Source organism: Musca autumnalis, unplaced genomic scaffold (assembly GCF_047663935.1).
Source record: "Musca autumnalis isolate F117 unplaced genomic scaffold, ASM4766393v1 scaffold_4, whole genome shotgun sequence".
NCBI classification, from domain to species: Eukaryota; Metazoa; Arthropoda; class Insecta; order Diptera; family Muscidae; genus Musca; species Musca autumnalis.
In genome coordinates, this window is record NW_027411977.1 from 209,723,178 (window position 1) to 209,738,926 (window position 15,749).

General features: G+C 36.6%; 1 protein-coding gene across 3 annotated transcripts in view; it reads right to left on the bottom strand.

Annotated features, from left to right (window-relative positions):
• Positions 1-15,749, bottom strand: part of Sema5c (Semaphorin 5c) — a 71,901-nt gene that overhangs the window by 39,857 nt on the left and 16,295 nt on the right. For all 3 annotated transcript variants that reach the window (XM_073980727.1, XM_073980729.1, XM_073980726.1), the window contains exon 3: positions 5,999-6,098. In XM_073980727.1, coding sequence (XP_073836828.1) covers positions 5,999-6,098 — 100 coding nt within the window. The remainder of the gene's footprint in view (positions 1-5,998; positions 6,099-15,749) is intronic.

Sequence of the window (15,749 nt, forward strand, 5' to 3'; positions counted from 1 at the left end):
ATAATTTTATTATGACTCTCATAAATCTAACAAAATTAAAACACCGGATCTAGTCTGCGGTAGGTAAACACGCCACTTCACAAATGCACTGCGTGACAAATGATGTTTTGATTCAAACACATTTGGAGTCGCTCAAGTGTTTCCCACGAATGACACTTAAAATTTGAAAAACTGAATTCTTTAAATTAAATTTCAAACAACAACAAAAATATGACACCTCAGACAAAAAAACACAGACACTTTTTAAGACTGGCAGTTGATTAGCTTTCATAAATCTGGTCAGTTTTTTTTATTTCATAACTTCTCAAGTGACCAATTGTTAGACTGACTATAGCTTTGTTGTTGTGTTATGTTGCACAGAGCAAAAAGTAAGGAACTCAAATTACCGACAAGCCGATACAAGTGGATATGTAATATGTAACAACAACACACAAATACAACAATTAACGTTAGTAGCTTATACATGTGTTAAGGGAACTGTATATGCGCCTGTGTAAGAGTTTTATGGCCTTTAAATAACCATCTACCTAATACTACCAACAATTACCCTTGTAACCTTCGATAAAGGGTACTTGAAAATCACCACGAACTTCATCAGCTGTATTTGACCATCCGGGAAACCTGATCCTTTTCATGTGCTGTCCATCCATTGACCTGGCCTGTCAAGTGTTTATTTTGTCAGTTTCCAGTTTTTTTCCGGCCATTTAATTTTCTTTCTTTTGATGTGTGTGTGCTTGTCATAAATCCCTTACTAAATACCCTTCTTAAAATGTGGTCTAGAGTTTCTTCAGCATATTTTTTGTTATGAAATATTTTGTTGTAATTTAAGAATGTAATTAAATTTGATATGTTTTCTTTATCTTTCATTTTGATTCGGTAAATTATTTTTTTTACTGCTTTATAATTAAAGGGAAAGTTAATAAATGTCTTGTCTTGTGGTTTATGTGGTCAAAAGGATTTATAACAGAAAAACCACATCACAAAGCGGCATAATCTTGAAATGTTTTTTGTGTGGTTTTAATTTTTTCACACATTAATACAAGGCTTACCACCTTGATAAAGGTTCCGACACAACGAAAAAAAAGGAGTTTCGGTTAGTTTGTATGTCAAAATTTCACGCCACAAATGTAATGAATTTAACACATTTATGATAGATGTCCATCAAAGTATTCTGTTTCCTTTAATTTAAACATTGGGCGCCACTTTGATGTTCCCCTTAAGCTGGCGCCCAATGTTTAAATACGACGAAACAGAACTAGTTTTAACAGCCCTCATAGAGGTGTTTGTTTATTTTGTGTAAAATAAAAAAAACATACAATTTCTACACGTTATATATTTAATTTAAGGTTCAAGGTTTATTGTTAATTTACATCAAACAATTGGGCACCAATTTGAGGTATTTTCAATATCCATCAAAATCAAACACAACAGGGAATTCTTTAATCGCAATTTTATACATCACAACGCAATTTATAAAATCTTAAAAACTCTACACTGATTTTAAGAGTAATTGTTAAAGCTGTTGGACAAAAAAATCAGATCTGTTAATAATATCTTAAAAAACGTTGGGCGCCACTAATAATTTCTCGACTTTCCATTAAAAAGTTGTACCTGAAAATTTGAAGCAAAATTACTCTTTTTGGTCGTTGAGTCCATGAGAAAATATTTTTTTAAATATCCACGCTTGTTGCTCGTTGAGTCCATGAGAAAAATATTTAAAAAAATTCACGCTAGTTGGTCGTTGGGTCCATGAGACAAATATTTTTATAGATTCAAGCTAGTTGGCCGTTATTTTTCAAAATCCATTCGACCTATAAGCATTAATTTTTAAAAATATTTTTTAAGGACCATTCGACCTAAAAGCTTACATTTTTAAAAATAGTTTTTTCAAGGACTATTCTAACCTTAAGCGTGGATTTTTAAAAATATTTTTTTCTGGACCCATCCACCAATAAGCGTGGATTTTTAAACAAATTTTTTTCCTGGACCCATCCACCAACAAGCGTGGATTTTTAAACATATTTTTTTCCTGGACCCATCCACCAACAAGCGTGGATTTTTAAACATATTTTTTTCCTGGACCCATCCACCAACAAGCGTGGATTTTTCAAAATATTTTTTTCAAGGACCCATCCACCAACAAGCGTGGATTTTTAAAAATATTTTTTTCCTGGACCCAACCACCAACAAGCGTGGATTTTTAAAAATATTTTTTTCCTGGACCCATCCACCAACAAGCGTGGATTTTTAAAAATATTTTTTTTCCTGGACCCATCCACCAACAAGCGTGGATTTTTAAAAATATTTCTTTTCTGGACGAATCCTCCTGCATGCGGGATTTAAAAAAAAATTTTCTGGAACAATCCTTCAACAAGCCAGGATTTTAAAATTTTTTTCTTGGATCCTCCAACAAAAATGGATTTTTATTTATTTTTTGTTTGCATTATCTTTGAATATCATCGGAATTTACCTCAAAGTGGCGCCCAACATGTTGGTAGAACAAATTTGAGAGATTTTCCTCTTTGAACGTATATTCTGCATACAGGAGCGCAAAACATGGACTTAAGAAAGACATTAAATTATTTACGTTCAAATATTGTGGTTCCGAAAGCAAATAAATTCAAATTGATGCGAATGAATTTGAATTTATATTATTGCAGTTAATCCAAATTTGTCGTTCCAACCAAGTCCTCTCATTTTACTTCAAAATATTATTCCTTCAAATTATTACTCCTCAAAATTTGATGTTAGAATATTCCCTAAAACAAAGTGGCGCCCAACATTTCTGTAGTACATACAATCTTTGTTAACATTGAGCTCTCTGTCTCTCTTCAATTCCAATTAGCGTTTCGAACTTTGAGAACATGTTTTCTTTACACAACGGGACAATATGGTAGTGCCCAACTGGGACGGAGAACATTAGGAATATGTGCTATCATTTTCTAAAATTTTGAGAGTCAGAATAAGAATAAAATGCTGCAATTGCATCAAAAGCTTTATTCAAATGAAATGTATATTTGAATATAAGTGACTGATTCACGCATTATTTTTCCCCATAAAGTCCTAACACAAAAATGGCGCCCAACGCAAATAATTTTACATTTCTTTGTCGTTCTCTTACAATAGTAAATATAACTGGAGGCTTAAACCACAAAGGCTCTTTTCTCTTTGCGTTACATTTGGCCTCAAGAATCCAAAGCTTTTAAAACAGGCACTAAAAGAAAACCAATCACTGAGTGTCTATGCATTAGACACGCAATGCCGATGACATTTTTCTAGCTGCTCATAAAATTGACTTCTAAAAAAGATATGCCTATGAATAATTAATAGGCAATAGATAGCCGGATGGTCATCACGTAGCATTCATTGTCTATGACACGAGTGAGTATATTCATGTTATAAATATGACATTTCAGGAATAGGTGACTATTAGAAATATTATGAAGTATTTTTTTTTAAATTTTATCAGTTTTTTAGAAATCTTTTTTTCCTAAGAGACTTCTGTAGACAAGTGCCTAGACATTGAGTTATGATGATGACTGGAGGAGAAGTTCGTATAACTTCATCAATGTCAATAGAAAAGAAAGGTAATGTCTATATTTTTTATGAAAATCAATGTCTCTCTGAGTCTCCAAGTCTCTCGGTGGTTTGACATTTGATAGGTGAAAAAGTGCGTTACCAGTCTGCCAGAGGAATAGTGAGTGGTAGAGGAGGAAAATGCGTGCTAGCCAGACAGACAAAATGTCAGATAAAGTAGAAGAAATAATAATGACAAAAAGAAAACGAGGTTGGTTATCAGTTCAACAAGTGTCTCATAATGATGATTTGTTTTCATTGTGTTTTATTTTTTTCTATTTTTTTTATTTCTTCTTTTGAGCCGTCATTCTTGTTAGATGAGTGATTTGTTAGAGTTTCTTTCAATGTGTTATTCTTTGATAACTGGAAATTTGAGAAGCTATTACTACAGTGTTGCCAATTTAGATTTTTAATGAAAATATCTTTAATAAGAGAAGACCACGGGAATCATGTGATTAGAGTGCCGAAACATAATTTTCAATCAATAGAAGAAGATCATAAAGTGATCAGTCGCCAGTTGTTAGGTCTCGAAATTAATTTTCCATATAAATAGGCCTAAATTATTGTCACCAAAACTTGGAGGAAAATAACTAACACTTTCTTTAATGGCGCCCAACGGAACTAATTTTGAATGGGATCAAATGATTTTTGAGGTTTTCTAAGAAAGCAAATATCACTGCCATAAGTTTGCATTGGTAATTGGCGGACAACATAAACATTAAATAACACTAAAATCCAACAACAATTTCATAATAGTTTTATTTAGAAATTCCCAAGGCAAATGGCAACACTGATGATAACTAAAAATTCAAGAGGCCATTTGAGCAAATTCTATGTATTGTAGTTTTTATGGGGTAATACATATTATCTTCAGCAAGGGTCTTATCAAATTCGACTGTAAAGTCCAAGCACCAACAACTAACAACGTCAGGTACCTCCAGTACCCCTTTATCTTACAAACAAAAACAAAGATAAACACATTTATATCTTATCAGGTTTATAGTTTTGTAAAAAAAGAGAGCAATAAAAATTGATAACTTCAAGTTTGAAACTATAACTGGGCCAATCGAGTTAGGTGATTTTGAAAAAAAAAACACAACAACTAGTACAAATAGCTAACAAAATTTGGTAATATAATTTTGGTAAGAGGGAATCTTTTTAAGCCCTTAATGGCTTAATACGATTGTCTTTGTTTTGTATTTATTTTGAATATTTTTGAAAAAAAAAAATAGCACGTGTCGTAAAATCGGAGAGGGAGAGAGACGATTGGGGAAAAATAATTTTCTTAAACCAAAAGAAAGAAGAGAGAAATATGTATGTGTCTTCTATTACTAAATGAAATTCAATTCCAATTTTTGTTTTTTCTAATTTTTGTGATAAGGAAAACCAACCATGTGGTCAGTCCGTATTGAAATTGTAATTATTCGATTATGTTGTTTTGTTTTTGGTTTGTGGTTAATGTGATTTACTTGGGCCCATAAATATTGCAACGTTACACCACCCATTATCATTGGTAGATGTGTCCATTTTATTTATTAGTTTGTTTGTAGATTAAATTTGAAGACTTCGTTTCGAAATTTTTTAATTTCGGTAGTTCATCAAGGGTCAAATGTATGTTATTTTATTACATGATGACCTTCCTCAGGAAGAGACATAATAATGACAATCGCCACTGGGTTTGATACTGATAGGATGAGGAAGAGAGGAAATTCCAAAGTAAATTTTTTGGTGGTCGCAGCAATGTTCCATTTGGTCTGACTTAGAGCAGACAAATATGTTAAATCTAGTTTGGAAAATTAATTTATATTATTTGTTCTGGCGCCCAGCGGAAAATTTACTATGGAACTCTATTCTCTTAGGTCATGTTTATATTATAGCCTTTTGCAGAGTTAACCTTCTTAATGAGGATTTATTTGAAATATAAGCAATGGAATTGGCATTTGAAACCCAGTGGGTTTGTTAAATCCGGTTATATATAAACGTACTATTAGACTGTATTTTGATTGTCTCCGGAATATATACAAAGGAGGAAAATACAATTCTTTACAGAATCCATATTCATATTCTGTAGTAGAGCCGAATGGAATTTGATTACATTGGGTAAATGTTTGGGTCAATTTTTATTTTGCTACAACTTTATTCATGATAGAATTTGGCGCCCAACGTAAAATATAGTTTTTTGACCATCACAATTAATTTCTGATAGCAATATTAATGATTATATTAAGCAGTTCCAATTAAAATTTTGTTGTTGTTTTGAGCGACCTTAAATTATTATTTTGAGATGGTTTGGTGTTAAATCAACCTCTTACTGGCCAGGGAATCAATCCAAAAAAATATTTCCGATTACTATAGTTCTTTAAAGATCACTTTCTTTAAATCTTATTGAATATTTATAAGAAGTAGCAAATTTTGGACATACCTTGCACCAACTATTATCTGATTTCTCGCCACATCAACCAACATTTCGGAATATGATGCTGTTTCGGGTTCGGTAAAACGTTTAGCGGTTACCATTAAATCTGAAAGAAGAAGAAAAAAAAAATAATTAAAATTGCAAATTAATTAAAAATTCGATTGAGGACGATGAAGCTTGTATTACACTGTGCAACATTTTCAAGGTAATTTTGTGCAAACAATTTCATATGCGGTTTTTATGAAAGTACAGACGCAGTAGACAAAAACCCTCTTTGGATTTTGTTTTGTTAGATCGGGTTCGGATTTTATGGCCCTATATAAACATGGCTAAATATTGACTTTTTAAAGAAAATCGGGGCTATATCTTTGAAACCAATACGAATCTTTCCATGACATCCGCAGCAAACTTGTAGATAAGAACAAGAAGAATGTATTTGGAAACATAATGAACACAAATAACCTCATATTGCCTCAAATTTTATAATATATCTAAATTTTCCGTGATTTGTATATATTTCGCAGCGTATCTCCAAAACAGTCAAATTTTTCTTGATGTTATCTTTGGGAAAAATATTCACTGGAATGTAATACACAACTCTTCAGAACATATCATTGTTGTAAAATTCCTCTATCGCGTTGTTTCTAGCATATTATTCAACGACAATTTGATAAATAAATCAACAATACATTGAAATTTCAAATATGAGAATAAACATCCTGTGTGAACGTTGTTTGAAATATGTTTTGTAGAAAGTATGATGTGAAATACCGCCTAAACAACATGAAATAAGTGTTTTACAGTTTCAGAATGTTCTGAAGAATTGCTAAGGACATTATTTGGAAAGTTTTTGCGAAAGGCTGCTTGGTTCAACTCTCAATAGTTTGGCAGTTACTGACCATAATTTCAGAAATTATGTAATCATTCCTATATTTTATCAATTTTGATGCGCTGTATGCGGTTTTTCGTAGTTCGTATGTCAGACATATAAGTTCTACTAATTTAGGACTACAATACTGCTGAAGACCGCAAAGCAAAATTCTTATTAGTTTCTGAGATAATGCACGAATCAATTAAAAAAAGGGTCGTTTTAGCCCGTTATAGATGAGGCCATAAAATCCAAGCCCGATCTAAAAACACGAAACCCAACTAGGGGTATTGTAGTCTTAATGTGTACTTTCAGAAAATGCCCACTAGAAGTTGTTTGCATTTTCAGTGTTGCACAGTGTTATTGGAAAGTGACAACAGCTGGTGGATGGCAATTTTTATTAACTCTTCAGCAGCTTAATCAAATTACAAATCGCACGATGGCAACGTAAAAATAAAATAAGTAAAAAAATTTGGTGATCGACATATGAAGAGTTCTTCTTAAAAAATCCTCATTGCCGAGGGCAATAGAAGGATCCCCACAAAGTCCTCATAATCGAAGGTAGATTTCAACACTCCGATTTTATTTTAATGTTTTATGGCCCAAACTACAGGAACATACAAATCATTCAATGCTAACGTTGGGTGCCATGATAATTAAAAAGTTCTGACGACCCACTTATAAAAAAAATCTTTTTAACCGATGTCAGCTGAAGTATTTCCGTAAAATACAAATTCTGGCGATTGAAGTGAATTCAACACTTCGCGATTTTATTTATTTCTTTTTGGCGCCCAATATGAACAAATTGTTGCAATCCCACGACGGCCAGTTCTATGCACCGGATTGACTCGGAGGAATCTTCGACCAGGGGCCTCAACAACTATGTGTTTGTGTTCGTGTATTTTTTCATCATGGGAACGGCAATTTATCCCGGAATGCCTGCTCCGAGCTCTTCTGCTCCGTGCCGCGATAGAAATGAACCCCGGGCCAGTATGGATATGTTCCTTTTGCCAGATCCGCATCCACCACATGCCAAAAATGGTGAGAAGTAATGGATGTATGGAATGGGTGCATTTTCGTGAGTGCTCTGGCCTTAGTAGCACCCGGGATTACAGCGACAGGTATGTTGCTGCTTGCTGCGTCAGCACATTACCCAGTGCGTCTTCAACATACGTCGTCGCCTGACTCTTCGTCGTCGTCAGAATACGAGACGCCCCGCAGTCTCCCCAACAACAACAACAAATGAAGCATCTAACACCACATGTTGTTGTTCAACGGCCCGGAAATGCATCATTCCTGCAATTCAATTGCAACTGTCTCCGCAATAAGGTCAGTGAAATTGTGGACTTTATGAGTCGGAAAAACATCATGGTCGCCGCGATCCAGGAAGCAAAGCTCACCACCACCTGTAGCTTACGTTGTGATGGTTACAACGTTTTGTGGAAGGATCGCACAAGAAGCGGAGGAGGAGGACTTGCCTTCCTAATACACCTGTCTGTCCAGTACAGACCTATCTCGCTTGAGCTTGGCTCTAGTGACCCATGCATGGAGTGTATGGGGGTAGCAGTAAAGTGTGGTACGGCTGATGTGTACATACCGCCTGCTTAATGTGTACATACCGCCGATGCTTTGCTTTTAGAGGGCGATAACCGTCTGGTGCTAGGGGGCTTCAATGCTCCTCATGAGCTTTGGCACTCCGTCCTAGGTAATGACCAGAGGTGTACAGCGCTGGCAGAGCAAATCGATAGCTCCACGTTTTGTGCGGTGAATGAAGACGCTCCTACGAGGATTAGAGGAAACTGCCACAGCTCGCCAGATATCACCATTGTGGCACCAGGTCTAGTGCAGTTCTTCCAGCTGAGGAATATGAAAATATCCGGCGCTAAATCCACAGCCACGCTGTTCACCACATGGACGGCTGAGATGAGGCTTCCACTGAACATATTGGTCGATGGTGCGCTGGTTCCGACCACTAACTACCCTAAAATACTGGGTGTAACGTTCGATAGTATGTTCAAGTCGTCCGCGCATGCCACAGCTATTTGCAATAAGATCAGAAGTAGGAACAAGGTTCTCAAGTCGCTGGCCGGCAGCACTTGGAGTGTTGATAAAGAAACCTTGTTGACCACCTACAATGCAATAGGCCGGTCTGTGGTAAGCTATACGGCGCCAGCGTGGTTCGCAAAGGTTAGCGCATCGCAGTGGAAGAAGATTCAAACTGCTCTGAAAGATCGGAAATAATTCCCAAATTATTTAGGAAAGGTCCTTCAGTTCAGATTCAGACATCATTTAACTCGCCTCCTTAGATCATCTCCAAGTACTCCCTTAAGTTCGTCTATAATTACTCCCTTTAGCTCCTCTATAAAGACTCTCTTCAGCTCGTCTATAAAGGCTTCCTTCGTCTATATACACTCCCCTTAGTTTGTCTATATAGACTATCTTTACCTTGTCTATAAAGACTCTCTTCAGGTCGTGTATAAAGACTTCCTTCAGCTCATCTGTAAGACTCACTTGTGCAGTTCGTCCCTCAGCAGTTCGTCTACAAAGAAACCCTTCCTATAAAGACCCTTTACTATGAAGACTGGCAATCCTGCTTTTTATACCCTCAGCATTTATGCTTACGAGGGTATATACACTTTCATACGGGCAAAATGTGCCTCCTCGAAATAACGGTTTAAGACCCCAAGTATATTTGGACGAAATGTGTTTCAGACAATTTGGAGTCGATTGAGCAATGTCCGTCCGTCTGTCTGTCTGTCTGCCTGGCTGGAGCGCACGATAACTCTCGAACGGATCAACCGATTCGGTTCAAATTTTGGTTTTCGTAATATTTTGCCCAAACATAGTTTAAGTTCGAAGACGGGCTATATCGATCCACTCCTTCCGGTACCTCCCCCACAAAAGTTCGAAAATGTTCGGAAAATTTGTGCGCACGATAACTCTTGAAGGGAGTAACCGATTTGGTCCATACTTTGCCCATCGTAAAATGTGTACCAGACTTAGATAATGTTTCAATATAGGCTCAATCGGTTCACTCCTTCGGGTACCTCCCACACAAAATTTCGGAAAAGTTCAGTTTAGGGCCATCTCTCGAATCGCTCTGTTTTAGCAACTTGTATTGACTGCCCTCCATACGACGGTACAAGTTTCATTAGGAACAAGTCCATACTTCCTGAGAAAATAGCCTGAAAGTTGCAAAAAATTCTATGACATCGTGTTAGGTGGTTGGAGCGCAAGATAACTCTCGATCGGATCTGCCGATTCGGTCCAAAATTTGGCCTTAGTAATATTTTGTCCAAACATAGTTTATGTTGGAAGATAAGCCTTATCGGTCCACTCCTTTAGGTACCTCCCCCACAAGAGTTCGGAAAAATTGTTCGTACGGTAACTCTTGATGGGAGTGGCCGAATTGGTCTATACTTTACACATCCTAATATATCTACCAGATATAGATCATGTTGAAATATGGACTATATTTGTCCGCTCCATCCGGTACCACCCACACAAAATTTCGGATAAGTTCACTTTAAGACCTGCTATCGAATCACTTTGATTTTTGTTGAAGCAACTTGCATTCGCTGCCTCAATTACGATGGTAAACGTTTTTTCAGGGGTAAGTTCATACTTCTTGAGCAAACATCCCGAAGGGCTTAAAAACACCCTATGGCACCATGTATAGTGGCTGGAGATCCACTTCCATAATGGTCAATGTAGATCCATTCCTTTTAGTATTTCCTCCGCAAAACTCTTGATCTCTAATTAGGATTTTTTGTCGGCTCAAATGCCCAAAATTTTTAAAAACCCCTAAATACATATGTTTTTTGGGGAAAAAATTGTTTCAATATACACATGCTGAGGGTATATCTCTGTTGGCAAGGCCGACTGATACTTTTTTACTTGTTTATGTACACAGCAAGACAAATTTATATAAGGTATATGCATGGCACAATTACTAGACAGTGGTATCACACTAGCTGTTCGAATATGAAAAGTTAAATTCCTTTATAAAAATTTTCCCAACAACATAAAGAAAGTATTCAAAATTTTACGATGCAACATAAATTCAAACAAATTTGAATCAAAATGTAAATATAACGCATTCAGAACTCTCGTACGTAATTTTTATTACACGTTTAGGATGAAAAGCAGTATTTTATGGTAACAAATTTCGAAGTGAGTAGACCCTATTACATTTTGAAAACTAAATTTACAAAAAACGTAAGATTACAGCTGATTGTCACTTCTACCTTATATAAATATGCCTTGGTACACAGTTTCAATTAACAAAGTTGCTGGCACTTGCCAGTATTAAAAATATTTTTTCTTTTTCTCAGGGTTTCACGAGCATAACTTATGCCAGTGTCAATGCCTTGTTATACATACATTTGTTTATTCCTTCTGCAAAATACATATTTACATATCACTTGATAGGGGCGTGAATTCAATTTTTCGATTACCACAGCATAATGTTGTGGACAGTTAGGCGATACTGAGCGTAACTTTTATCATGTTATGGAGTTATGAAACATGAGTGTTCTGCGTACAATGTGTTATCATTTATTTGTTGTGGACATTAGAGGAGAGGAGGGCGATATCTTGTTGATTTTGTAAAAATACAATATTTGCAGTTTTCATTTGCAGTAGGGTTATTGTTTAATTTATGTTGTTGTTATAGTCGAAGAAACAGTTATTTTTAATTTTACTAAGTAAACTTCCTTATTTGGTTGGGAATTCAAGGCAGAAACATAAATGAGAAAAATTTTTTGGGACCAGTTAATTATGTAAAGCCACTTAACAAAAGAGCTTTAAAAAATCTTAGAAATAATTTATTTCCCAAAAACCCCCACATTTATTACTTTCCTCATTAGGCATTTCTTGAGAAACAAAAAAAAACTCTCCTAATTGTTTATGCAAATTAAACCCTTATAATTGAAAATTAAGGGTTAAATCACTACCAGACATATACCAAAATAAAAGAGGGAAAAAAGGAAAACCACAGGAGGTAATGGCACAATGCCGCCCATTTGCTAGACATCTAAATTTCAAAATCTTTTCTTGTTATAAATGTGTCACCAAATTGTTAAAAGATTGTCCCGCATGATATTGCATATTCGGGCAATAGCCAGCCGCCTACATCCCACTGTGATTTTGTGACAATAGTTGTGTTATAATTTTCTAGCTTCATTCTACTACGATGGAAATCACCTCACCGGAGGGGGTTCTTCTAATCAGTATTTTAAAATCTATCCAAGTTTAGATGAATGAAGACAAATTACACACATATAAACGCATGTATGCACATCTAGTCAAATAAGATATGAGATATGTGGTTAGAAATGTCATGTGACATCTTGATAAAGTGTTTGGGGGGAGGGAAGATGAGATGCTGTGAATAAAAACGTTATTTATTAATGGGAAATTGAAACTTTTATTATTGTATAGTAGGTCGTCAATAATGTGTCATTGGAAATTGATTTAAACAGAAGATAGTCTTTAGTCTTTTAGTGATAAAAGCTGCAGGGATGCTCTTTAACCAACCACATGGAATTCATTAATAATGTTTAGACATAAAATTGTATTTTTGAGGCAAGAAAACAGGGAGATTTAATAGAAAGCCTGGTTACCTTAATGAGCATCATAGTTCCCTTAATATGTCCAAGTACAAAATTTGCAGTTTATGAAAGAAGGGAGAGATTTTTCTTCAAGGAAGAGTTTACTTTATTCAACACCTCTGCACAAACAGTGACCCTCATTAAAAATTTCAAAATCCCAAATTCAGGCGTTTTCTTTGACGGACGTATATAACTGTTATTATGACGTCGTTCGTTTTTTTCTTAAGCTTACTAAAAATCCGAAAACAAAAATCTCAACAGCAATTGTCGTATAGAGCATCCAAGAAATCAAAAACCCTTTAAAAGTACACGATTACTGCCTTCTCGAGACAAGCAGGACCTTTTGCTTTTATAGTATTTTTGTTTTTTTTAGGATACACCTAAACCCATGATTTTTAACATGCTTCTAGCTGAACATAGTATTACATGTTAAATAAGTACCTAAGACTTGCATCCTCGATACTGCCATCATAGTTACTTAGACATTTTCGTGGCAGCTGAAGTGATAGATGGAAGATGTACTCCGAAGATCCTATTCATACAATAGCTGGTTATGGCATCTGCGACTGTATCTGTCCAAACCTACCTGGTTTGCTGATCTTTCTTTTATCATTGGACTTCCCTCTCTAGATCGTGAAGATCTTCCCTGCGGTGGGGCAGTCTTATCCACCATACAGTAATAGGGATGACTCTCACTGTAAGACTCAAACTAGTACTGCAACGAGAGAATGTCATTATGTTGCCGTACAGCAAGAATCTTCGTTTCCTAATACAGATAGTCAGGTGATAACATGTGCATCTTCGGGTTGTAATTCTGAGGCTGCACTCTGACAGATGTGAATATTATTCCATCGCGTTGCGCTTATGTTTGCAGGTCACACTGGCCCCACAGACCGACCTATTGTGTTATATGTGATCAATAAGGTTTCTTTGTTTGCACGCCTAGTACTGCCGGACTTTGTTCCTACTAACAATTCATTCATTTGCTCCCGATCCGTCACGTCTGTTGGGAAATTTGGCGCCACTTCCAGTAGACGACCAGTATGTAGGCTAATGTGGGGCAGCTTCCCCAACGCCGATTTTTTTTTTTTGATGCTACAGAAATTTCATCAAAGGGATCTAGGGGCGATCTTTATGTAGCATTAATAAAATCGGCGTCGGCGAAGTGACTGCAGCTTTTATGATGTCTCGGAACATCCTTTCTGCTACCCAAACTATAGAAGATTTGGAGAGTTCTTTGAAGTGGTGATTGGTGAACTCTCTGAAACTAGACCAGTTAGCTTTTCCTCTGATAGATGAAAGTTCGGCAGCGTTCAGTGGTGATTAAGTTGGCCGGTCTGCAGGTGGATACGTTTATAGGAAGACGGTCTGACCCAAGTCTAACGACTGGTTGCCAGATGACGCCATTGTGTCCGAACAGTTGACACAACGGTTATATATAGCGATCTATGGCAATCTCCGCCAAATTTTATAGGCGTGTCCTCATTAACCGCGCAAAACGTAGGGCTATAAATTTGATTAGCCGGCGCTGTATCCCTCTGCTGATTACCTATGCCCGAACGTATGATGAGTCCTTTTCTGAAAGAAAGGGCGCTTCTATAGACCCTTTCTGAAACAAAGGGTGCCTTTGTAGACCCTTTCTAAAAGAAAAACTGCTTCTATAGATCCTTTTTCAAAGGAAGGGTGTTTCTATAGTCCCTTTCTGAAAGAAAGGGTGCTTCTATAGTCCCTTTCTGAAAGAAAGTGTGCTTCTATAGTCCCTTTCTGAAAGAAAGTGTGCTTCTATAGTCCCTTTCTGAAAGAAAGTGTGCTTCTATAGTCCCTTTCTGAAAGAAAGTGTGCTTCTATAGTCCCTTTCTGAAAGAAAGTGTGCTTCTGTAGCCCCTTTCTGTCCCTTTCTGAAAGAAAGGGTGCTTCTATAGTGTCTTTCTGAAAGAAAGTGTGCTTCTATAGTGTCTTTCTGAAAGGAAGGGTGCTTCTATAGTATCTTTCTGAAAGAAAGGGTGCTTCCATAGTCCCTTTCTGAAAGAAATGGTGCTTCCGTAGTCCCTTTCTGAAAGAAAGGGTGCTTCCGTAGTCCCTTTCTGAAAGAAAGAGTCCCTTTCTGAAAGTAAGGGTGCTTCTATAGTCCCTTTCTGAAAGAAAGGGTGCTTCTATAGACCCTTTTTGAAAGAAAGAGTGCTTCTATAGTCCCTTTCTGAAAGAAAGGGTGCTTCTTCAGTCCCTTTCTTAAAGAAAGGGTGCTTCTGCAGTCCCTTTCTGAAAGAAAGGGTGCTTCTATAGTCCCTTTCTGAAAGAAAGGGTGCTTCTATAGTCCCTTTCTGAAAGAAAGGGTGCTTCTATAGTCCCTTTCTGAAAGAAAGGGTGCTTCTATAGTCCCTTTCTGAAAGAAAGGGTGCTTCTATAGTCCCTTTCTGAAAGAAAGGGTGCTTCTATAGTCCCTTTCTGAAAGAAAGGGTGCTTCTATAGTCCCTTTCTGAAAGAAAGGGTGCTTCTATAGTCCCTTTCTGAAAGAAAGGGTGCTTCTATAGTCCCTTTCTGAAAGAAAGGGTGCTTCTATAGTCCCTTTCTGAAAGAAAGGGTGCTTCTATAGTCCCTTTCTGAAAGAAAGGGTGCTTCTATAGTCCCTTTCTGAAAGAAAGGGTGCTTCTATAGTCCCTTTCTGAAAGAAAGGGTGCTTCTATAGTCCCTTTCTGAAAGAAATGGTGCTTCTATAGTCCCTTTATGAAAGAAAGGGTGCTTCTATAGTCCCTTTCTGAAAGAAAGGGTGCTTCTATAGTCCCTTTCTGAAAGAAAGTGTGCTTCTATAGTCCCTTTCTGAAAGAAAGTGTGCTTCTATATTCCCTTTCTGAAAGAAAGTGTGCTTCTATAGTCCCTTTCTGAAAGAAAGTGTGCTTCTATAGTCCCTTTCTGAAAGAAAGTGTGCTTCTATAGTCCCTTTCTGAAAGAAAGTGTGCTTCTATAGTCCCTTTCTGAAAGAAAGTGTGCTTCTATAGTCCCTTTCTGAAAGAAAGTGTGCTTCTATAGTCCCTTTCTGAAAGAAAGTGTGCTTCTGTAGCCCCTTTCTGTCCCTTTCTGAAAGAAAGGGTGCTTCTATAGTGTCTTTCTGAAAGAAAGTGTGCTTCTATAGTGTCTTTCTGAAAGGAAGGGTGCTTCTATAGTATCTTTCTGAAAGAAAGGGTGCTTCCATAGTCCCTTTCTGAAAGAAATGGTGCTTCCGTAGTCCCTTTCTGAAAGAAAGGGTGCTTCCGTAGTCCCTTTCTGAAAGAAAGAGTGC